General features: G+C 41.0%; 1 protein-coding gene across 1 annotated transcript in view; it reads left to right on the top strand.

The window, feature by feature from the left end:
- Positions 1 to 15,105, top strand: part of ccdc102a (coiled-coil domain containing 102A) — a 43,418-nt gene extending 28,313 nt beyond the window's left edge. The window contains exons 6-10 of the mRNA XM_017419550.3: positions 211 to 327; positions 577 to 786; positions 10,136 to 10,306; positions 11,006 to 11,109; positions 14,211 to 15,105. Of these exons, the coding sequence (XP_017275039.1) occupies positions 211 to 327; positions 577 to 786; positions 10,136 to 10,306; positions 11,006 to 11,109; positions 14,211 to 14,343 (735 nt within the window). The 3' untranslated portion in view covers positions 14,344 to 15,105. The remainder of the gene's footprint in view (positions 1 to 210; positions 328 to 576; positions 787 to 10,135; positions 10,307 to 11,005; positions 11,110 to 14,210) is intronic.
- Positions 15,106 to 26,265: the final 11,160 nt, after the last annotated feature.

The following is a 26,265-nucleotide window of genomic DNA, read 5'->3' as shown; positions in this document are numbered from 1 at the left end:
AAGTTTGTTACTGACAAACAGACTGCGGAGTAATGAAACTGAGGTGAAATTTAGAAAATATTTCAGCATTTCCTCAGTAAAATGTATTGCGAAGTGTACGGAGCTTGTCTTATCTCCTGATATAATTGCCATGTTTCTGGTGGTCAGCTTAAAAAGACCCAGTCCTTTGACATTTTTTGCGCGTATTCCCCTCTTCACCACACCGTTTAGCTGAATCTGCTGAAGGAAATGCACCAGGACGAACTCGGTCGCATGTCTGAAGACTTGGAGGACGAACTGGGGGCTCGGAGCAGCATGGACAAGAAACTTGCGGAGCTACGAGCGGAGGTGAGGAGGCGGGGGAGCAGAGGGAGATGTGTGGGTGTTCGTCAAGTCGTCTCAAATTTATTTACTAAAAGAAGTGCTGACCAAATTGCGGTACATGTAAACAAACAAACGTAAATGTGAAAAAATGAATTGGATCTATTAGGAGCTTTTTGTTCCATCACAAGCTATTTTCTCACTTCTGTATACCACCAGGATGGACTGATAATTTTGTATGTAACACGCACTGTTGGCTCTGTGGCTTTCCATCAGATGGAGCGGCTGCAGGTGGAGAATGCTGCTGAGTGGGGGCGCAGGGAGCGTTTGGAGACGGAGAAACTGGCCCTGGAGAGGGACAACAAAAAGCTGAAAACTCAGGTGGAGGACCTGGAGGAGCAGTTGTCAAAGAAACGCCGGCAGGCTGCTTCTGCTCTCGACACGGACCTCAAGGCCATCCAGAGTGAGCTGTTTGAGAAAAACAAGGTGAGCAAGAAAATCTCTTTTTCATGCTAATGCCTTCTACCAGAAAAACATGCTTTCTTACTGTTTAAAAAAAATGCTTTCTTACTGTTTTAATCAAATTTAGGTTTGTGGTCATTTTTAGTATTGATTACAACATGAGTATAAACCAGAGGCAGTGCAGTCATTTGGTCACTACATCAATAAATACACCAACAACAGTCAAAACACTAAAAGAACAATGTTCAGTCAGTGAACCTTAGCTCCTGATTGGTATTGCTTCTTTGAAACACATCACCTTTGTAAAGCAATCAGTCTCACGCTCAGTGATAAAGTATAATATAAAAGTGGCCTCTTCCATGCTACACACCTCCAAAACTCCTGAGGAGCAACTTATTCAACTCAACAACAAGCTTGAGGTATCAAACCTGCTTCTAAAGTTAGTATCTCACAGGACTGCAACTGATAGAAAATAGTTGGTGACTCAAAATTGTAACTGGATTCTGAGTGTTTGTGGCCACCACTTGTGCAGCCTGTTTGGGAAAACCATGACTTGTTTTTGTGTGTACTGCTTGCAAAACTGTATTCTTGGCCATGCACATTATTTTGTTGCCCACTTCCTTCCACTCAGCCTACTTTGTGCCAACCTTGGCAGCCACCCTCCACATTTATGATGTAATCTACTTGAGTATACCTTTAAAATGAAGACAGGCAGTTTTGGACCAGTTTCTTAAATAGTTATTCACCAGCAGCATGGTTTTTAGACCTGAACATTTAGGATATTCATTTTCTGTCATAGAAGGGATCTCGTGCAAACCCCTGCAAACATTTTGACACATTTCACAGACTCCTTTGGGAAGGCCATTCACCAACTAGTCGCCAACAGTCATACTCCAGTGAGATCCTGGTTTAATCAGACCTTTAAAGTCACAGGACCCATATGAAATGCTGTCAGATGCCAAAAAGCACCAGCAGACACCCACTGGGATCCTGTGTTTTAGTCTTGATTAGTATGGTTTGTGATAAGATCTCTTTATATATTGGGAGGTTTTGTCCTTAGCTTGTGTGTGTGTGTGTGTGTTGTATCCCAGTTTGAGTGTTTCAGGAAGATTGATTGTGTGTTGTGTGCAGCTTAAAAACCACAGTATTGATCTGGTTGAAAAAAGAGACACACCACGGACACCGCACAAACACACACACAACACACAAACACAAAGGTGTCACTGACAGTAGAATCGTCTTTAGCGCGCCGAGAGCTGTGTAGATCACTTCTGCCTTAGCTGATGTATCACTTTACAACACCCACTGTAAAAATAACAGGGGCTGAAAGATTTGGGGCAGAAGTGTTGATTCATTGTGGAGTTTGTGTTTGTGTGTGTGTGTATGTGATCCATCTTTTAGGCTGACAACAAATGAAAAGTATTAAGCACTGTGTACACTGTATTTGTGTACACTCATTAACCGCTGCTCGGCGTGTGATGCCAGAGTGGTTTTTGTTACACAAGATGTGCTGATTTGGCAAAACACACTCCTCGCACACAGTCAGTAACTGTATAACCCCTCCATCTGTTTGTGGCTGTGTCATTAAAGCGTCATTTAGTTGTTGTCAATTGTCCCTCACAGCTTTTCCTGTCAGTGTGACCAGATGGGGTTCTTAACAGGGAAAGCATTTTGCTGCAGTGACAGAGGCAATGCTTCATTCTCGCTAAGGAGAAGATGCAAAGGAGTAAACATTATGGTCACCCAGAAGCTTCAGATTGTGTAACTGCTTGTTACACATTATTGTTTTTAAATGGCAGAGCAGGTTAATCTAGTGGCATCCAATCTGGCCATAGGTGCATTCCCACAGCTCCAAATGATTGAACATTCCAGCATGGTTCAGCACCGCACCATAACACCCTTAGGAGGATGGCAAGATAACCTGGGAATACCTCAGGGTCACGAGCAAGAGTTTACTATTTGACATCTAAGATATGAAATTCAAACTGTGTGATGTGCTGCTGACTTGTTAGACTGATAAAAAACAATGTTCTTGTCATTCTGACATGGATGCATGTGTAGGAATTCATACTGACATGAGAGCATTTAATTAAGCTGTAATGTAAGAGACGGGTAACAGAAGAGATTAGGACCAGAGATAAAACCAATTAAGGCTGCAGTGATCAGCTCACAGTGACCACTCTGTTGGTGGACACACCTGTTTCTGTGTGAGCGTGTATGTGTGTGATTACACTTGATTGAATGAGTGCTGAATCCATGAATGATGAACTCGGCGGTAAGCTGCTCTGTTGGGCAACTCACAACAGACACACAAATGGGTTTGAAAAGAGAGCGCAGTGCTTTTTTTTAATCAAACTTTTGTTTGACATGTAGCCTGTAGGCCAGTTCACATTAGATGAATAATACAACATGACTTTTTAATCATATGATTTTATAGTGAGGTCACCAGATGATCACCTCCTGGCCGTTCTGTGTGGAGTTTACATGTTCTCCCCGGGCATGTGTGAGTTCTCTCCGGGTACTCCGGTTTCCTCCCGTAGACGGAAAACTTGCAAGTTAAGTTAACTGGTAACTAAAATTCTCTCTAGGTGGGAGTTACAGTGTGAATGGTTGTGTCCCTGTGATGGACTTGCAGCCTGTCCAGGGTGTTCCTCGCCTCTCACACAGTGACTGATGGAGATTGGCCCCAGCTCCCTCGCGAAAGGAAAAAGCGAGTAAAAAAAAAGGGATGGATGGATGAATGGATGGTTACCAGATGGCAAATCCTACCTTGCTGTCATGACCTTAGAGCATCCGCACCAGCAAATATAGTTTGTTATTCGCTCTCTGATTCTGAGAGGGTTATTGTCTGCTTAAAATAAGTGGAGCAAAACAATCTCTGGAATTTGGGAAAATCCAAAACTCACTGATCACTTGAACAACTTTAAAATATTTGAGGTTTAGAGTGTTGTTAGACAGATGAAATTCGCTCTTAAGTTTGCCTACGTATGAGCAGAGGTTAGCTTGGCTTCCCCGTGACAATTTCTCCTTGCTTTTTTTAAACTGATCTTGCTCTGGCTGCTGTTAAAAGAAAATAAAACATTGATTACTCTGTCACTATTCCATCCAAAACCACAATTTTTTTTTTATTTAACCAGGCAAATCCCATTGAGATCACAGATCTCTTTGTCAAGGAATGACCTGGGCCTGAAGGCAGCCGAAACGTGTATGTTTTTGGGCTGTGGGAGGAATCTGGATGAAACCCAAACATGAGGAGACTCCACACAGAAAGACCCCAGACCCAAACTGGGGCTTGAACCCAGGCCCTTCTTGCTGTGAGGCAACAGCGCTAACCACTAATCCAGCGTGCTACCCAAATAAATCTCTTTGATGTCTTTCACAAGGGCTTAGAGCCTATAAAAGTACAGTATGTAGTATGACCAAGCATGGTGTATGTGTGCTACTTTCTTGTTCACTTCAATAATCATTGATTGTTCTTTTTGCTTTTATTTTTCTGACCTTCAGTGTTTTTTTCGGTAATCTGATTTTTTTTTTTTTTTCATTTTAACTATGAGCCTGTTTTTCTTCTCTTCCTTATTGTTTTTTTATTGAATTGCTCAAACCAGTGAGGTTGGGAAAGCGCACACAAGCCCCTCCCCCAAGGTACTGCTCTTTGGTAGCCCTCATTAAAAACCCAATTCTGCTCTTTGTTGAGTGTGTGTGTGTGTGTGTGTGTGTGTGTGTGTGTGTGTGTGTGCACACGGAAAGAAAAAGAAAATCACTGTTAAATTATTGCTAAATTCTGTTTGGCAGAGGGGGAAGGGAGAACATGTGATCCTTTGTGTGTGAGTACGTAGCAGCTACTTTCAGGTGTGCTCAGGGCAGGTATTGAGTTTTTGCTATACAGTTTTCTCCTCGTTGTATTCCTCTCTTTCAGATGAAAGTTACTGTGTTGTTATGGCGATGAATGTGTGCAATGTTGGTCCATGGGCCTGTCTGTGAGTCTGTATGAACAGATGTAGCAGCAGACGTCCGGGTCTCTCCAGTCAAGAAGAAACATTTAACAGGCGGTGTAGCGTAACAGTTGTGCTTTTGTGTTGTGGCACAATTTGATAAGGACAGATATGCATTAAAGAAAACGCATCATGCACACACGCACTCACACGCTTCTGTTGTATGCACAAAACCACTGAGCACCTTCCTATTCCCAGGTCTTTCAGTAATTTTAATATTTTTGCAGACATCCACCCTCCAACCCCCACCTCCATCTCACCGTCCTCCCTCCTGTCTCCTCCTTCTCCTTCCTTCATTAAGTTCTTTGTTTTGATATGATAACCCCACAGAAAAATGTTGGTTTTAAGGTTGCTTGCATGTTTTTACAGAGGAACCCAATTGTCCTATTCAACACTGTAGTTTAACTGTTAAATGGACTGTACTTATATAGCACCTTTTCAACCAGGCCACCCAAAGTGCTTTATGACACAATCTGTGCCCTCATTTACCCAACCACACACACTCATACAGCACTCTGCTACATCTCTACAAAGGTAATCTGAATAACTCATTTTATAGAGTCTAAACAGTGCTTTAGATTTATACACCGATGGGGCACATCGGAGGCAGTGAGGGGTGCAGTGTGTCGCCCAGGGACACTTCGACATGTGGCATACTGGTGGAATCGAACCTCCAGCTGTCTAACCACTGAACCACAGCCATCCTAGTTTGTTAACAAACCAGGACTCAGACCCGCCTGTCATCGATGCCATACTGTGTTTGTCGTCCAGTTCCTTCTTTTGGATCAACCTCTTCAAGGCACTCACACCGTTTTCCACCATTCTACCTCTGACATTAATGTGGCATTGCTAAAAATGTTGCCACCCATTAAGTTGATTTGGAACTTGGTGAAATGAACATTTCAGCAAAAGGTTTCAACTAAACTTTAGTTCTTAAACAAGAGTTGGGAAACATGTTAATTTCAAATCTGCAGGAAATGCTCTCCTCAAAACACGCACATCTGAAGAGTTTTGAGTAAAAATAAGGATTTATGCAACATGGGGTAAAGCGAGCGCCCCATCTCAGCTATTTTTGAAACAAGTTGTCTGCATCAAAGTCAGAATGAGAAGGTATTTTTCTGAAAACAATTATATGTCTCATTCTCATTTTCAGAACACTTAAGCTGTTTTTACACACAGGTAAAAACAGCTTAAAATCATGGTTCTCAAATTGTGGTCCAAGTATTTGTACTTAGTATCAAATATCTCCAACCCCTATAAGAAGCTAATTAATTAAGTTGAACTGTGATGTAAAAGAAGAGAGAGCCAAAAAGATGAATCACTCAAGTATATTACAGTTTTGGCTCCAAATGGAAACTACTTGGAAAAAAATGAACTGCACAGTATTTTGAGACCCCCTGTAGAAATGGGAGTGTTAGTGGCTACTTAAGTAGTGCCAGAAAAGTCTCTTTAGGACCTGCTAGCAACAAAAGGTGCCAAACGGTGAGGAAATTGGATCGAAGGTATCCTAAACAGCATTCAGTTGTTGTGAGGCAGAAGGCGAGCCAAGACTGCTGTACACGTATGTGGTTCTGTTCTCATTTGTTGGTCATTTTGCTAATCATAGATAAATATAAGCTGGTGCTGGTTTTTAATGTGAAGGAGGATTAAAATGTTTGCGAATCACTGGCTTAAAACAAATGCACTGCAGTGAACACTGCTGTTAAAATAATGTTTGATAGTTTGTCATATGGAAACAGGATAAAAAAAAGTCCCGTATATTTAGAGCTGTGAGCCACAAACTGAAGAAGAGGTAGACCAACAGCTTAATCGTTTTTTTTTTTCTGGGTTTTGTGAATATTGAATAAAACCTAACACTAGTCTTAACTTTTTGCCTCCATAATCCAGTTGTTCTCAGACTTTTCCTTCCTGCCTCAAAAACACAAACAAATCCAGGAACATTTGCTTTCAAAAATAAACACGATTTGTGAAAGGCACATGTTTTTATCACTGTGCATCTTAAAGCAATAATAAAGTTTAATAATGCAATATAAAAGCCCAAGTTTTTGGCAAGGAATATATACTCTTTTCGCTAGTCTCTCATCATTTTTAAAGGCTGCAGTGAGTCTTTTTTTTTTTTTAGTGCACAGAGCGGGGTGCCGGCTTGTTACTGCCACTGTTAATGTGTTTTCAATGTTCACCTCAGATATGTACTTGGTTTGCTTAGAAACAGCAGAAAAGCCAGTCTCCCAGAGGCAGCAAGTGGCAAAGAGAAGAGGCTGTTCCTCCTCCACACCAATCTAAATTTTTTGATTTCAGTGTCTGAATGTGAAACTTTAGTCTCAGAGAAGCTCTCTGAGTGGGGGTTTCTTCAGCTGAGTTGAAATCAGCAGGTGTTGCTTCACTCAGTCAAACTGAGCACTTATCGTCTGGGAAGTATTTCTTAAAGAGTCTCCTCATGGATGAGATGTTCTGTTTGAGCCACTGCATCACTGTGGTGGCATCTTAATCACTGGTTTCAGCAAATTCACTCAGATTCTCAAAGGAAACGATATTTTATCCTCTCTAGGCTTTTACCCCACATCTCCAGGTTTTCAGTGAACGAGCTCATCCTGTCTGCCAGATGAGGAAGGTGTTGGTGTTTGCCCTGATAATGGGGATACGAATGAGTCACTGAGATTGTCCGGTTTCCTTACAAACTGCTCATCAGTGAACTTGGCTGCAGTTTCATCCACGCACTCCCAGTCCGGAAACATTTGAGCTTATTGTTTTGGAGTTTGGTGGTTGATAGATGTTAACCTCTCTTATCTTTGACTTTTCTGGGTTTCAAATCTGTTTTCTTTTAATGCCAGATATTTGTCTTTTGTCTGTATCTCTCTCTCTCTCTCTCTCTCTCTCTCGCTCTCTCTCCCCAGCACCCACTGTCTCTCTCCGCCTCTGTGTGGGGGGTGGGTCATTTTACAAATTTTTCTCCTTGCCTGGCTTTTTACAGCACATTTCTTTCTCAGAGCCCGACTACGGTGCGTTAACGGTCTTTGTTCCTGTGCTTTGCCGTCTCCTCGTCTTATGAAATCCCACCCATCTAATTACAGCCAAGAGGACCGCTCCTCATCCCCCTCATATCTCTGCATTCCCGTCTCACTGTAGACACTTCTGAGCCCCCACCCACCTCCATCCCTCCCTTTAATCACTCCCCTGGCATTACACTGCTGCTCTCTTTGTTTGATCTGGCTCCGGCTTTAACTTACATTTGTGTGACATTCAGACATTTTGCCTTGATTATCTTTGGGAATCCTCTGAAGGCTGATGGAGTCTGTGTGTCAGGTCTGAAGGAAGTCTACCTCATAGTGAAAACAAGCTAAAACAGAAAACATTTAAACTAGATTTGATGTTGATGGGTAATAGATTTCAGTACATAATAAAGATAGTACGTAGCCAGAGGAGAATCTAAATACAAAAATTTAAAAAGTGTGTTACACTCTTTGATCTGAGCTCGTCTTTTATTGCTCCCATAGATATTTAATTTCTTTTCATTGCAGAGTAGGTCCCCAAAAAGCTTCTAGGAATGAGCTCTGTCTGGGGAGCCATTAGGTGCAGACAGCAGAGATGGATTCTGAATCAACGCCATCAAATATCAAAGTGCAGTTTGTGACAATGTTGCATTATTAATGACTCCATTAGCTCCAAGTACAGCGCTTCCATTTCGATTCCCAGCTCAGACCAGAGGGGGCGTGGCTTAAACCTGGCTACGACCACAACTGACGACAATTACATCCTGAAAAATACATGAAACCAACATACGGATGCAACATATACATCCAAGCATTTCCATTTAGAGCCAGTAGAAACACTGCAGCTGTTTGGAGGACATCCTGGACATTGTCCTGGGTCTTTCAGACAGCTTTTGGTTTGTAAAACTTCTGCTGCTGTACAAATTTAGAGAGGAAATTAGAATCTAGGTAGCGGGAACCTCTAATGCTGCACTTTATGTGATGTAGAACTCAAAGTAAGGAAAGCTTGACTTAAGTAAAGTTAGTCTTTCATTTATTTGCATTTCTCATATTCAGTGCAGGCAACATTTCAATGGAAACATGACAACACGCGGGAATGCAGTTAACCTACATACTTCTGCCCATATTTATTAGATATTTGCTCTTTTATGACTTGTGAATTATTTTTATTTTAATTTAAGTTATTTTTTTCTTGATGACAGTCTTATTTCCTTGGTAGCCATTCGTACTGTGTAGTTGTGTCAGCTCAAACGCGACATTCTTCACGGGTCGCATTCGAAGGTCCTGGTGACAAAGACCGTTTGAGATTTCAGAGGAGTTCTCCAAACGTGACCTACGATTGTGACACGACCCCCCCTACACATACACACACACACACACACACACACACACACACACACCACACACACACACACCAAAAAAGATACATGGCTGTGCACAGCGCTCCAACATCTCTTTACGTATCTGATACTCTAGCACAGGTAGCGTGATCTACAGCAATGCCTAAGAATGATATTATATTGCATTTAGTTTCTTTTTAATACTGGTCAACCATTCCATGTTTTAAAACCTTATAGCAGGACTCAAAATCTCCTTTTTAAAAGCCTTCCATTACATGTAATAACCTTGTAATACTTTATTGATTTAACAGTGACAAAACATATAAACAGGCACCCATGGTCACACTTCAGCACCTCTATTTAATGTGAGATTAGTCTGTGTTTAAATTTAAAACTTTTACATTTACCTTTCCGCAGCACTCAGTAAACAGTGTCAAAACATTATTAAGCAAATACCCCATTATTTTGTGTGTACGGTGAGTTCCAAAAGTACTCACCCCCTCCTTGATCTTTTGATGATGTTGCCTTAAAACCCAGAAATTACCTAAGTTTTAAATTTGATCAGAAGTAATAACACTAATTTTTCCCACTGGATTGTTTCTGAGCAATCTGCTGCCAAAAGTGTAAAGTTGTTCCAAGCTGGCTGGAGACAAAAGCACAAGCCTGTGTCTGTAATGCTTGTTTATTTCTCTTGTGTCTAAATATTTCTGAAGTAGATTCAGTTTATGAAGTCTCTTTAGTGCTCTCTATAGATCTGTGCATTGCATGAAAAATAGACTTACAAATAAATCAAGTGAAATAAATAATTTATCTAAAATATTTACAACCTTCCTGTTTGGAATTCCTTTCCTCAACAGACAAATTTTAGGAAACTTCAGATAAATCAATAAAACGTGATTGCATTTTTTCTTTCTGTAATATTTTATACAAGATAATATTTTGTACTGTAATTCCACCTTTGTTTCTTTTTGAGGGAGACAATCAAACAAGCAGATCATTTGGAGGCAGGATCATCAGCGTTTGAGCCTCTCCGTCTCTGCTGTGTCCACAGGAACTGGCCGATCTTCGGCACGTTCACGCCAAGCTGAAGAAGCAGTTCCAGGAGAGGACCGCCGAGCTCGCGCACGCAAACCGGAGGGTGGAGAGCCACGATGCCGAGGTCAAGAAGCTCCGACTGAGGGTGGAGGAGCTGAAGAAAGAGCTGGGACAGGCTGAGGATGAGGTAATGCACCAACGCCTGTCCTAAAGTTTTCAAGTCAAAATGCCTGTTGGGAAATCACGATGTTCTTTCCTATTATCTCTCCAACATCAGAACAGCGAATGCTGACAAACAATTCCCTGGAATAATTAACGAAACAAAAGCTGTTAGCAGCAGCTGAGTTACTGTAAATGAGCTGCGGAATAGAAAAATGGAGTCTGGAGCTAGTTACTGTCATTGTTGTAGTTAAATAAGTGAACAATGGTAAAAGATATACAAGAACTTAATACTGTGGAAGTATATCTTGTTTAGTTAGTCATTTTTTTCTTCTTTTTAATGTTCTTGTTTTCATGTTTCATTGTTTTGCCTACAATTTCTGTTTTTCGAGCTCATCAGGATCCTTTAGTTTCGTCCACGTGTTGCCAGTTAGTGGCTGGATTTCTTCTTGCGTCTCTCCCTGTGTCTTTCAGTCCATCTGTGTTTCTTGGCCATGTGACCTGTTGTTGCTTGCTCCTATTAGAACTTCTGTTTATTCCACATTTTAAGCCTTTTCAGCTTGCCACGACCATTGGCTAAAGGTCTAGTTAGCTTTACCAATCGTGTTATGTGGCCTGAAAACCATCAGCCCTAACTGAGTTTTATTTTTTATTTTTTGGGTGTGTGTGTGTGTGTGGGGGGGGGATAACTGAATGGCTTCATGCATGTTTGTTATTGTGTGCTCAGTTGGACGAGTCTCATAACCAGGCGAGAAAGCTGCAGAGGTCTCTGGATGAGCAGGTGGAGCAGACCGAGAACCTGCAAGTACAGCTGGAACACCTACAGTCCAGGTGAGACACGCAGACTCACACACGTTTCATGGCTCTTTGGAGAACAATAAATAAGAATGTGGTACGCTGAAAAATCAGTCAAAGTTCGGGGTGCTCAGAGAAAACCTATACAGTGATACTGTGTTAAATGTTGTGCAGCATTAATGTATTTTCAGGAGATAGCAAAGTTAAATAACAAAACGTTGACTTCATTCAGTTATGCGCTACTTATTATCACCATCTGCTGAAAGGTGGGCGATAATGAAATAATCGGAAAGTAATCATTAGATGCCTGAGTATAGATGCCAATTTAAGATGCCTGCCACAGCTACTCCACCTCAGAAAACCCAAAGGTGGTAGTAGTTGACAGTCATTCACAACACACACTTGGTGTGATAACAAATTGTGTGCAATCACTTATAATGATATTTTCAAAGTTTAACTGAAAAGGCTATCACTCAACATCAAATGACCTTAGTGTAAAACTCTGGCTTAAAGGTGGCAGACAAAACGTGTTCTTTCAAGGAATACTTGGTCTTATATATGTTTAGTAGTAATCATACTAATAACATTCTTGACTTGGTCTTAACCACACAACAACAACAAAGGTATCTGAGTGAACTGAGCACTCACAAACAATCAGGAAATGTTTTCAGCTAACTTTGAGCTCCATGTCCAGAGATGGGGGTTCTTACTTTCATTCAAAGCGTTTCATAATACCAGAACTAGGACAGAAACAAAGAATAATGCCATATATTAGAAGTGAATTCATACACTCTTTAATCGCTGAGACAGGAGACTCAGCAGCACAGCAATTATTTTCATGATTGTGTACTGTCACAATCGCTGTTTTTTTTTTAAAATGAGCAACAATAAAGTTGGATTCACAACTTAACTAGAATGATTAACACACAAAAACTTTTAAATGAGACATTTTATTGTACTCTGATCAATACAAGTGGCATGATTAGCAGTCGCTCTTGCACTCCCAAATTCTTGTGGCCAGCTGTGAAGTTGCTAAATGTGTGTGTGTGCGTGTGTTGTGTGAAGCTGCCAGACTCTCTGTAATCCTCACTCTGCCTCGTCTTACGAGTTTAACTTCTGCTGTGTGTGTGCACCTGCCTGTCACTCACTGTAGCTCCCACACTCGATCATCTTCGCACCACCCTCTGCTCTCTGCCCCTCCCGTAGCGTTCTCTCCATTTCTTCCACATCTTGTTGCACCGGGACCCACCAGCCAATCGCGGAGCTCCCTGTCGCAGGTTACCGTAGTAACAGGGAGCCCTTGTGCTGCTCTGCTCTTGTGCATAAGTAACGGGCACATCGACGTGGTTTCAGAAATTGACACAAATCTTAGCGTGTTCTTCAAGAGCTCAAGCTCTTCCCCGTTCTGGATTCTTTTCATTCAGTTTCTCGGGGACTTGCCGACTAGTGTGTGTGTGTGTGTGTTTGTGTGCTTCATTGTTCTGAAGATGAGCGTGTTAAAAGCTCATTCGTCATGTTGATGGATGTCTCCTGTCACCTCTACATAATTTCACCCCGTCGCTCTGTTTGACGCTATGTGCCAACAACTATTTGTACTGTGTCAAGCCGATCTCTCTGCCACATACATATATATTCTTTATGCGCTCGTAAAGGGATATGGATACATGAATCAGCTGTGTTTTAGGCATCAGTCCAAGAAAGTTTTTCCGTAAAGAATCAGAATAATAACAACAGGAAACTAACAATAAAATGAGCAGCAAGACCAAAAATGGGTCTCATCAGAGACCCCGGAGGACAAAAAACTAGGTTAAATTGTATGCTTTGGTGAATGAATGTCTCTCAGCTTTCTGCACCATCTGAAAATATTTGATTTATCTCAGATATCAGTTCTGGGGTGCAGTAACGGTCCTTCTGGCTTTCTTGCTTTCTTTGGTTGAAAATTAATTTTGCGGAGGTCACAATGACCGGCCTTGTTGAAATAGAGTTGCTTGCAGGTGAAAGAGATGAGAGGGCAGCGAGGGATCAAGTCTAGATTTAGGTGGTATACCTCCTGATAAATTTCCTAACAAAGCTTATGATGCCAATGAATTGAGATGGAAAAAGCCAGTTCTAGTGTCCCAGCTTCAGTTGGTAATATAAAAGATATTTTTTAAAATATCCAAGTAGGAAGGACTTTCCTACTTGTCATTCTAGTGTTTGAGTTTCTTTCTCCACCGATGAACCTTGAACAGTTTCAGGGAACTAACACAGCTCGCTTTCTGAAGACCACTTGTGATGGGGGAAAAAAATACAATAACACTGGCATTTTCATGTTTCTTATATGCTGGAAGATGTATCAAGTTTACAACAAGCAAACTACGATGGAGCATTTTCACCTTTCGACTTGCTCATACAGATTCCTCTATTGCAGATTCAAACACGCATTTTTTTTTTGTTGTTTTTGGGGTTTTTTTTGTTACAGACCTGAAAAAAACAATGCTGTCTGCACGAAGGTCAAGGTTTATTGAATTCAGCAGCATTTTCTTAGCAGTGTGGCGATATGATTAGCCAAAACACCCGACTGTGGCAGCTGTGTGTGTGTGCACGTATGGCTCTGCTGCGTGTGTGTCTTGGAAGATGCGTGGCCCGCAGGCTGAGGGGAGTGAAACACAAACCCAAGTCAAAAAGGCAAACATCACTGCGATGCTTCTGGGAATGGGCAGTGAGTTTTGACTGTTCAAGTAGTTGTTGACGTGCACACACTCAAATAGTTAAAGCATTGAAGTATGTGCTGGGGATCATTCCCAGCTGCCGCCATGACGAATTACAGCTGAATATCTGTAAAATAAATTTGTGGAACTGACCGAGTTAGCACATGGGAGAAAAAAAGTAAACAGATGTAAAGAGCTGCCAGAGAGCAGGATTCAATGAGACATGATGATGCAATACATATGCTAAATGGCACATTAGCTTTATATACCTCATGTATTCTGCTCTTTGTAACAGATATCAAGAAACAAACGCCCTTACCTAAAGGTGCACCGAGCGTGTAGGCTCATACATAAGCTAAAATATGACACTCAGCCATATTGAGCCACTTGGTAGTGTGTCACCAAGCTAAACCCACCTACTTATTTCTCTTTATGTGTTTGTCTCAGACTGCGGCGACAGCAGCAGAGTCCTGGTCTCTTTGGGAAGATGCGATCCGCTCTGTTCAGCCCTGAAAATACAGACGGTCCAAACAGTGACGCTGACGAGGAGGACGAGGACCTGCAGCTCCAGATACCGTGACGCACGCGCAACACAAACCACATAGAGAGATGCCGGACATGCCGTCGTCACAGAAATTACGTGAACCCTGGCAAGAAAACTTCCGATTTCCAGAAATTTCAGCGTGCTGCCGGAGACAACACTGCTCCGGGAGCTTGCTCCAGAGTCAGGTGGAACTCGTACATGCTTTTGGCGTGCTTACAGAGAAACACGACGTCGAGCTCAAACCCAGCAGGAGCGCAACAGACGATCCTGACAGTGTGATCAAATGGAAGTCTGTTCTTCAGTCTTTTTTTTAAACTTTAACATAATCATTTCACCCGAGGCTGAGGTGTTTCATCATTTTCATTCTTACCTCATATGCACAAACATTGTAGCTGTTTTATCTGAACAGTGCTACTGTAAGTAACTATGTCTGAATCCTTCCTTTACGTGAGCAGTATTAGTATTTTATCCACCTGTCAATGAAGAGAAAAGGGCTTTTTTTCTCCACTCTCTCTTCCTCTCTCTGGCATTTGAAGTGTTTATTTGTATAATACAACATTCATCATCTTAGAATTGAATGTGTTGTCTCTTACTACGTTTTCTATTTTATGTTATTTTAAAATGTCTGATGTATTCAAAATGCGCAGATAAAACAACAACTCGTTGATCAGAAACCTGTGTGTAGTCCAGAGCATACGATTCATAAACTCTACAAACTTCGCTGCCAATACTGCCACCGTACAGCACGGCTTTTTTTATGAACAGTATATGCAAAAGAAAGTCTTTCGTGAATCCAAACAGTTGTCTGATTGTTCTTCTTTCGGCAGTCCCTTCTTCGGGGATTGCCACAGCGGGCAAAGTCGCACAAAAGATTTGTCAATTGTTTTACTCCGGGTTCTCTTCTTGCCTCAGCCTGGGCTTGAAGCAGCAGCCTCAGGATTTTAAGACCGCAGCACTGACCTCCAATTTTACCGCCTCCCGTTGTTCTTCCCTTATGTACTCGAAGATAAGTTTTAAGTAGCCTCGGCAGTGCCACTGGGCGCCCTTTGACATCTCTTTTAACCCCAGTAGGTGAGCTCCAGTTGCAGCGGCACCCTCCAGGCTCAAACCACACCATATCACTGTACTTACGAGCGGAAGTGACAACATTAGAGAGTGAGTTTAACTGTGAGCAGAGCTGCGAATTCACCAATTTCTCGTGAAATTTCCGTGCACAGAATATGTCCGCCTGTCTTTGCAGATCAACTGCTGGACTAAGAGTGAACACATTGTGTCGGGGATGCTACAGAACCGGAGCTGCTTGACAATAACCACACGCGAAAGTCAAATTTAGACAACATTAAAAGGGCAACACTTTCCATTATCAAGATCTTTGTTATCTCTGGGAAGCGTGTCCTTAAACTTCCCAGTCACATCACCCTAAATGCTACATTGCTGTGTGAGAGAGTCATAGCTCACAGCTCTGCGTGCTTCATTATCTAATTTAACCCTTTTTTGGCAGCGTGTAACAAAAACTCGGTTCAGTTATTAGTCGGGAGTCTGTCAAGGATTTTCCACTCAGCAGCCAAGCAAAGAGCTGACAGTAAGCAGTTTGGTCTTTCTGTTTGGCAACTTTTTATTGATGGACTACATGTGCAATTTGCCTAATAGGAGCAAGTTCCAAGCAGATAGTTGTTCATACAGTGTATACCCCTGAGGTGCATTAATGTTATCGAGCTTCTTGACTGTTGCAAAGATGAATGTCTGTGTGTGTCGTCGCTTGCTGAAATATGAGAAATTCACAATTCTCTCATATTTCAGGGTTGATTGAATTTCTCAACCTAATCTTCAGTCTTTAATTACAGCTAAACTTCCATAAAAACTGCAAACAATCAAACTTCAGTAAACAGATCTAGTTTGTTGTTCATCTTCAAAGATTTGACGCTCTCTAAACATCCATTCATCCATTTTCTGTGCCCACTTGATCTTGTTCAGGGTCACAGGCAGCTGGTGCCCATCTCCAGTGGTTCATCAGGCGAGAAGCGGGGTACACCTTGGACAGGTCACCAGCCCATCACGGGGCCACAAACAGAAACAGACAACCATGCACACATTCACACCTAATGGCGATTTAGACCCCCACAGCCCTGCTGCCGTCTTCTACACAGACTTACCTTCTACCTAAACATTTGATGCAATCGGGGAGAAAAAGTGGTCATGGGCGCATGGAACAGTTTCTGATCAGACATTCCTGTAGGCGTAATGCTGATGGACTTCATTACTAAACACCAAGTTCTGCTTTTCTCAGTGTTTGTTGTCTCCTGACGTTTGAAAAAAAAAAAAAAACTGTGGGTTCGTCGAATCAAGAGGTGCAAGAGAGACACGGCTTTGTTTCAGTGCACATTTTCAATGCATGTGAAAAAAATTAAAAATGATCTGAAATGACACAATAATGGGACTGAACATCTGCATGACTCTCCAGACGCAGCATGTGAGAAGATCTTACACCGCCCTCTTAGATCATAGTCCTTATGTTGCATCTGAGAGAAATGTCAAAATATACTCTGTGTGTGTGCGTGTGTGTGTGTGTGTGCTTTGGCTGGAGTCAGCATGAACATTTCACAGACATACTGTAAGTCTTGCTCTGCACTTTGTGTGTGTGTGTGTGTGTGTGTGTCTCAGTCGTTTGCATATAACAAGCAGCCATATATTGACATTTTAAACTAAAGCACGTACCCTCTATGTTGCCTCAGGAATAATTTAGAAAACCCACAGTGCTCCCACATGCTCCTTCTGTGGATGGAGGTGTGTGTGTGTGTTTGTGTTTGTGCGTCAGTGTTCAGCTGGATCCCATGAGCACAACAAAGAAAAGATAATTCTGAAATTTGTTGGCTAAGCATGACGCTTTATTGCATTGAGAGTGTGTGTGTGGTATTTAGTGTCTTATTTTTATTTGATTTTATATGAGTGTGTGTGTGTGTGTGTGTGTGTGTTTACTAAGCCTAGAAAATTATGTCCATTACGTTAATTTTTCTGTCTTTCTCAATAGGGTGGTGAAATGGCTGACCGCAGGATGGCAGGGCATGACTTTGATCCTCATATAATCGTTTCACAGCTACTTGGGTCTCCTTATAAGAGCGTTCAGTACTAAATGTGTGCTAGCGGGTTTATGTTAAACTGCAAAATACAAACAATGCATCATTTATACATTGTGCTGTGGAAATGAAGCTACTTATTTATATTAAACCGAACGGATGCATGTAATGAGCTAATTTTCCACCCTTGAGTCACAGTTAAACTTTAAATGTTACTTTTGTGGTCAGACTGCAAGTAAATAATTGCTAGTCACCGACTAATGCATTTTTGCAAATGCATAATACAAAGAAGGTTTTTTTAAAGTGCACTTGAGAATTAATACTTTGTTTTCAACACAGGAAATATGTGCATTATTTTAGTTAAAGTAATCAGGTTTTAAATATTATGCTCCACTATTTGTTGGACCTTTGAGAGGAGAGTTTCTCTCTGACACAAACTCAGAGTAAAACTGTCCGTTCTTGGTTTTGACTCCTCCAGCATCCATGTTAGGCAGGATGCTGAATCAGTGGCTCTTGTTTCTTATTTTTTGAGGGGAACTGTAGTTAGGAGCAAACATCACAAATCTCTAAATCACAAAGAGAGCTGTCTTCACTGCTATGTTGCACTTCCCCCTTGTGGGCAGTAACTTTCATCTGGTAAGTACTCTTCTGAAATCTGAAGCAGTGTGCGTGAAGTCCAGCAGCTTGTAACGACCAATACTTCAAAAAAAAAAACTTCTCCAAAGTTCAAAATGACAAAACTCTGTTTAAATAACAATTGACATGTAAATTTATTTTGCAAAATAACCTTTAGAGTGAGTTATCATGTATATTCGGACCAAAATAATATTTTAATTTATTTTCCTAGATATTTTTATCCCCTGACTTAACTTTTGAATAAATAACATTCTTTTTAGGAACACTTTTAGAAGTTATGGTAATATTTTTTAACTTGTGAAATTGTGTCACACTCTCTCTACTAAAACTTTTGTTTGTGTTGTTCCTTTCAATTATTTTTTTTTTTCATTTCTAGGTACATCACATAGATTTGAAAAAACAGCGAAGAAACAATATTTGGACCCCACTAATGCTCCCAATAGTCATGAAGGCATGTTGCTAGTTTAAATAAGCTGTTCTCATTTACACAAACGGGGATAAAACCTCAAATTAAACAACTGCTGTAACAATTGGAACTAACGAGTGACTTTAAAAATCTTCAGCTTCAGAACTGATTTGTGACCAGCAAAGAGTCCATTGTTGAAGTACTACAACATATTTAGCCAAAAGAAAAAAAGAAGACTTTACAATCACATTAAGCTTTGTATATTTGGGTGTGCATGTGGTGTTAATCATGATGGGAGGATCTCCACTGTGAAAGTCAGGGTGTGTTAGGAGTGATAGGTTCTCAAAGGAAATGAGATGAGACAGTTAAACTTCCATCTAATAGCGTGGACTTTAATTGATAAACTTTGAATATAAGTGGGGGTATTTTTTTTGTCCCAGAGCTTATAAACACTTCATCAGTGACAGAAAATAGAATTCAGCTACTTAAACATGGCTTTCAGGTGAATAATGAGACAAAATAATACATAGACACTTATAGGAACTTGAGAAGTTGAGATGAGTGGCAGGCAAGGGTGGGGTGCTGGACATGCTCGTTCCCGGCATTACAAACTGGCTCTTGGAACATGGAACGTCACTTCCAGAGCTGGTGTGTGAGATTGAGCGATATCAATTATATTATTGGGCTATAGTTGGACCCTCCTCCACAGACAGATTTGGCTCTGGAGCCAAACTCTTTGAGAGGGGCTGGACTCTCTCCAACTCCAGCGCTGCCCGGGGGGCAGAGACGTTGGGCGGGTGTGGGGATACTCAAATATCCTGACTGAGCGCCTCATTGTTGGGGTTCTCCCCAGTGTGTGAAAAAGATGTCAATATGCAGCTTTGAGATGCTGCGGTGAAGATTCTGACTCTTGTTTGTGTTAATACACCTAACAGAATACAGATTATCCAGCCTGTTTGGAGTCTCCGGATGGAGTTCTGGGAGGAGTGCCGTCCTGGGATTCCATCGTTCTGTAAGCGCTAACCCCTAAGTTTTAATAGAAACAACAACAACAACAAAACCTTGTGTGTGCATATATACAAGGACACGAAGAGCGGTTTGAGTTGTTTGATTTGAAACACTCATATCTTTTTTTTTCTATTTATTCTTTTTAAAGAAATGGCAGCCTGTCTTGTGTCACTGGTTGTAATTATAAGGCCCTGTCACCTGGCTATGCAAACTCGCTATTACAGCACACGCGCACACACACACAGTTGTTCCTTACATTTGCCCTCCTTAATCTCCTAGGCAAACATTATAACTGAATGTCAAGCTTTGGGCACACTCAGATCTATGTGTGGGTTTAAAAAAAGGACAAAATGTATTCCTTGACCTAACAAACTAATTCTAGCTGTGACAATTGATCACACTTACATCAACAAAGTATGTTTTTTTTCATCTTGGAAATACATTTGGAAACACCGGCATTACCCATAAAATGAGGTACCAAGATTATATGTTTACATTTAAAATCCATAAAGAAGACATTAAACTTTAATAAAGTCCATAGAGAAGTGCTGTAAAACCCTCACATCACTGAAAACCACTAAAAACAAAGGAAAAATGCCAACTGCTATAATAAAAAAAGCTAATTAACAGAGGCCTAGGCACAGTTAAATAAATGATGATAGTAGTATTCAACTCCAAACACATTATTATAATAAAAACTAAACACAAAAACTGAGGGATCCTGTAGAAATTTGGCAGTAGAAGGGGAACAACTAGTAATGTGAACAGATCTGTAATGGATTTTACAAAAGACATTGTGTTCTCAATGGGAATGAAGAATTGTAGCAAAGACGTTTTGAACGGACAAAAATTGCAGACGTTCTCGACATTCTTTGAACAAGCAAACACTGGACTGTCTTTTAAACTATGCTCACTGACAAATGACAAAAACACATTATATTGACATTTTACAGCAATTTTCCTTTCTGAAATCAAAAGAACAGAAAGCGTACCCCACCTCCTGCCCAGTGTCCTCTGGGGATAGGCACCAGCTCCCCTTGACCCTGCAGAGAAAAGCAGGCTGAAAACACTTACTGAACTTTGCACTGATCAGCCAAATCATTGTGACCACTTGCGGGTGGAATAAAAAATACCTTGTTTCAGCAGCATCTGACAGTGACCGGGCTGTATTAGACGGCAACTAAATATTCTGTCCTTGAGGTTGGTGTGTTGGAAACATGAAAAATGCAACAGCATTGAGGCCAAGCATGAACCAGTGGCTCAGCAGAGTGGTCCGACGTCCCAGCCAATTAGAGCAGCTATCAGCCTCAACAGTAACAGATGGTGTCCGCTGCTCCATTCAGCCCATTCGGTGCTGTCAGAAATAAGCAAACAAACAAATAAATAAATAAATCTGTACTATAATGCCTGCGAGACCACAACAGTGTTTAAGGGTGTTCAGAGTCTCCTTCAAAGTTTGTGTGATTGTGTGTCTGTGGATGTGTTCAGGGTGTGTGGGCTGCGGGATAATGGGTCAGCAGAGTACCCAAAGCACAGAACATACATTCAAAATGGAGCTGGGTGATTACAGTGAACTGAGCAGCAGAGTAGCTATAACAGAAACAATCATGTATGAAATGCATCTCCTGTTTAAAAGTGTAGGCACTTTTTTAATTGTTCTGCACTCATTTCAAGTCAGTAGTTGAATAAAACCTGACGGGTATCTACTGACTGCAGAAAAATCAAATTAACTTTGTTTATGAAGAACATTTTAAATGACCAGAGTTCAACAAAGTGCTGCACAAAAGGCCCCAAATAATACCTCCTAAAACCAGTTAAGTTTTTAAAAGAATAGGATGTTAAAACATTAAATAAAATCAAGTTTAAAATGACTATAATAATAATAAAATAAAATAAAATAATAATGAATAAAAATAAATGTATGGCAAATTACCAAATGCCAACTGTTCACCTTTTTCATTCTCATTAAGCTTTTAAATTATTTTGTTGGTTTTTTTTTTTAACTTTTTTTTTTAGCTTAAAGTGTAAACAAGTTCAGGTCCACTCATGGAAAGAATATACTTCCTCATTATTTCAGATGGCAGGGTTAGTTTTTCTCTGCTTTGGATTTTAGATAATACATCAAAGCTCAGAGTCTAACCAACTCTGCCCGCTGTGACTGGAAGCCTTGAAGTTATTTTGCACAAAATGTTGCTGATGTTTGCATGGTTAAAAAGTGTGTGGATAGGGCCCCCAAACTAGCTCTAACACTGTGGCCCATTTCAGCCTTTTCTTTTCCAAAATCCACAATCAGCTCTTTAGTTTTGCTGCCATTAAGAGACAGATTGTCGTACCCACGCTAGCTCACTAAATGCTCCACCTCAGCTCTGTAAGATATTTTATTATCATTGCTAATGAATCCCTGCACTGTTGTGTCATCAGCAAATTTAATGAGCTGATTTGTGTTGAATTCAGCAGAACAGTAAAGTGTCGGCGGAGTGAAGACGCAAAGGGCCGAGCACACCTCCTTGAGGAGCTTCTGTGCTCATTCTGATGGAGTGTGACGTATTACTACCAACACAAACTGTCTGTTGTCTTTTTAACAGGAGAGCCAAAATCCAGGTTCAGAGTGACAGTTTCAGTCTGAAGAGAAAGAGCTTCTTTATAAGTTGCTGTGGGATGATCATGATAAAGGTTGATGAAAAAACGAATATTGGAAAAGTGGCATAGGCGTTCTTTATCTCTAGGTGGGATAAGACTACACACAGGGACTCTGTAATTGCATCATCTGTGGACCAGCTGGGTTTAGAGTGATGGACCAGTTAACTACGCTGAAGACACAAGAAAATGTTTATAATCTGAAGGTTTCAGGCAAAAGTAAGTTATTTCAGCTGGATGTGAACTTTGGTTGCACCAGATATGCTACAGACGGCTGCCGCCTCTGCTACTTGTGTTTGCAAGCATTCAAGTACAGGGTAATATAATTGCCACTATACACGTTTCTTCATTGTTATCTATTTCACCACTTTAAAATTTGGCAGTCTTTCCCTCCCTTCTCTCATTTTCGTTTTTTTGCGATGAGTTCAATTTTTGTGCTTCCCCCTAATCATCTTCAGCACAATGCACTAACACAGAACATCATGTGGAAAAGCAACATCTTTATCCCCACAGGAAGTTGAAATGTGTGTTTGTGTGTGTGTGTGTGCTCAGTGATGTGTAAAAGGTGGAAACGCGGGGTGAAATTTCTCCAACACTCTCTCTGCACCAGCTCTCATTTTACCATATGGAGCCCCATCACACCCATTTATGAACATTCCTTGCCAAAAATACATGCGCACACACTGATACACATATTAAAGCAGACACATTTATTAGCACCATAGCAGCAGAAAAGACAGAACATATGTTGTGTAATTAATAGGAAAAAAAATCAACGTTTATTCTTACTCTTTCGTCACAATATGTGTGTGTATATTTATTAAAGTATTTGCTCTGGTTTGTGTCAGCATAGTATGTGTTTTAGAGGCCTGTCAGTGCAAGTATTTATATCTATTTTGTCTCTTTTGCTACACCATGGGCTATCATACCCCTATCAGCTTACTGACACTAAACTTCTCCCTCTCCTACACACACACACACACCTAAAATCCAGATCTACCCAGGGCTGAGAATGAACAATACTGGAGAAGCATATGAGAGAAAGAGACATCACACATCAGTAATGCCCCGTAGCCACAGGATCTAAGAGCTGGGCACGGCAGTCTCCCAGAACAAAAACCATCACAGTGGCAGACATCCAAGACAGTCTCAGGTATGAAGAGTTGGACGGATCCAGGGCCTGATACGATCCATACCTACTGGCTAAAGAAACTGACTGCTTCTCGTGAACGCCTGGCAGCAGAGTCATGAAGGACCTACAGAAAGAGGCAATCCCATCCAACTACCAGCTCATTACCTGTCTCTGTGCAAAACAAAAGCTCCTGTCAGGTATCAAAGCAGCTAAGGTGAATGGGCATGATTCAAGACCTGAGCAAGGCACAGAAGGGACTTGGCACCAACACCAGAAGAGCCAAGCACCAGCTACTGGTCAACAGTAGACACTGTAATACCAGGCACCGCCTGAATTGACTACAAGACAACCTATGACTCCGTCCACACACATGAATCCTGGAGTGCTTGAAAATGAACATCAACAGGACACTAAGAGCCTTCATCGACAACTCAATTGGAATGTGGAAGATGACTCTGGAAGCCAATTCGAAGCCAACTGCACAAGTTAGCATCAAGTATGGGATATACCAAGGTAATGTACGGCCCCTACTACTGTCTTTATATATGTATGTAATAATATTAAGGTGGTTACACATAGTATAATACAGTTTGGCAAATATATAGCACTCTGCATTAATACAATTTTGTAGTTCAGCTGTTTTTTATAATAGAAAAAAAAATATTGGAATTCATAATCTTCCAAAATTAACATCAGCAAATATCTTTTGTTTTAGTCCACATATGTATTCCTTTCTGCTGGGAAATATCTCATACAGAGATAAGGAGATGCTGTCACGATCTGTGCAAGTTGCTCTTTTTATTTTATTTTATTTTTCTAAGGGCATTGACTGGGAGATACTTATGGTTTCCAGAAGAAGTTGCCATGGTAATAAACCTATGGTTGGTAAGAGGTGAACCAGGTTTATTATACAAAAAAATCTGAGCCTTTAGTTACTTTGAAAAGATACGCCTGCTTTGTTTAAAAGAGGCCTCTGGTGTTGGGCGGAAGTGTTTGTTTTATTTTGGTTTCTTTCTCAAAACCTCTAAATTCTTTTGGCAAATTTTTCTTCCCGCATCTTAGATGGAGTGTGTGTGTATACACACATCTTTATGCTGATAATGTAAGCCTGTGTGTTGCGTTTCCACTGCATCACCATAATCTGTGTTACTGGATCACCCCCCCCCCACACACACACACACACACACACACACACACACCTACACACCCACACACACACACACACACACTCCTCTGGATTTAGACTGTGTGCAAGATAGTTTGTTTTCAATCAAACCGTAAGTCTTGTAATACAGCACACTTCCCTTTTTATATCTTCACTCTGTTTTTTTATGATCAAAATGTAAATCAGTTTTATTTTCTTTTTACTTAAAAAATAAATTCAAGGTGCAATACCTCACCACTTAAAAAAAATATGGTAAAGGTTTATGTGTGAACACTGAACGTTATCAGTGGGTGCAATCGGTTTCCCTTCCTCTTACCAGAAACGCAGATTCCAGTCAGAACTCGGACCTGTGGAGGCATGAAAAAGTCAGTGAAGTGTAACAGATTATTACATAAAAACACAGGAACTAAATGTAACTAAATTATAGCATGCCTAAACGTGCTTTTGTGTTTTTTAACTTTATAAATAAAAACATAAATATCTAATTAAAATCTAGACTTGATATTTATGTTTTTATCACTCTTGCAAAAACTCTTGTATTAAACTCAGTCCACCAGTTAAGAGAATATAAAATGCGAGCGAATAAAAAGTACAGCTGCAGCACCGTGTTTGGTTACAATCCAGGTAGCAGCATTTGTCACCTATAATGAGGCCTGACTGGAACAAGAAATTGATATATGAGTGCTCAAAGAGACAAGGGCCTCAACGCCACAGAGGCCGGGGCTCGAAGGCTTGCTTGCACAAGCGTCAGTCAGCGTGCGCTCAGCTGTTATTGTGAACACTGAAAGATTAAGTCTTTCTCCAGGAGACGTTTCTGTTGTTTTCACTACTAATTGTTTAAAATGTAATAAGACCAAAAGCTCCAAAAACTTACCCTGGCTGGCCGTGTAAGGAATTAAACGTTGACAGTGTGACAAATTGGAGCCGTTCACAGCTGTGCACAGCAGGTGTCCGTGCTTTCAGCACCAACAGAGAGACGCCAGCAACCCAGATTTTTCACTCATACTCCCATCTGATTGGCTGGCAAATTGATTGGCCGTCAACGTGACTGATGGCGCAAGTGCCCACATCTAGCATGTCCAAGGTAACGCACTGAGGCGACACCTGAAAGCTTCTCAATCAGCATTTCCCTGTGAGCAGCTGAGCAGGGAGGCAGGGACTTCATCTATCACTCTGATAGAAACTGGTACAGCTCCCCCGAGACTCATAGTTGACCCCATTCAAACTATCTATTAGTGAAATCATATTATTTCCACACTTATTGATGTGTGGGCCTCTTTGACCTTCTCATGTAGGCTAGTGGAACTCCACAATAACCTACTTGACTGGAACATGGTTAGTTTATGTGCGAAATGAGCTGCGGTACTGTAGACCGCATCATTTCACATTGTCACACTGGAGCTGAACATTTTCAAGCCGACGTCCAGAGCTGGACTTTCTCTATAGGTGTAAGGCAGTAAAACTGACTTTTGGCCCTGTGAGTGGACTTGGAACACACAATCATAGCTTTTATCGCTTTTACTTATCTGAGGCAAAACTTAGACTCCAAAATGACAACATGGCAGCACCGGCTTTACTTCTGCACGAAAGGAGGTGGAGACACGTCCTCCATCAATCTTATGTGGATGGGCTGAGGTCTCCAGAGAGAGCCTTGAATGCCTTGGGGGTGTTGTGGTTGTAGCCACAGCTGAGCTGACACGTTCAATTGTGGGCAGGCGTACATAAACTGTAGTAAAATCTCTTTGGGAAATTTCACGTCTTTTGAGTATCTTGGAATTGAGGTAAAAGGCCACAAACGAACTTTAACACTAACTCTATACAAAACCCCAACATATGAGAAAAATTTCTTCACGGACTTGAATGAGCTTCTATCTCTCATATGCATTGATTATGATTGTTT

Source organism: Kryptolebias marmoratus, linkage group LG15, assembly GCF_001649575.2.
Source record: "Kryptolebias marmoratus isolate JLee-2015 linkage group LG15, ASM164957v2, whole genome shotgun sequence".
Classification (NCBI taxonomy): domain Eukaryota; kingdom Metazoa; phylum Chordata; class Actinopteri; order Cyprinodontiformes; family Rivulidae; genus Kryptolebias; species Kryptolebias marmoratus.
The sequence above is the reverse complement of the archived record's forward strand: the minus strand, read 5'-3'. Positions and strand labels throughout refer to the sequence as shown.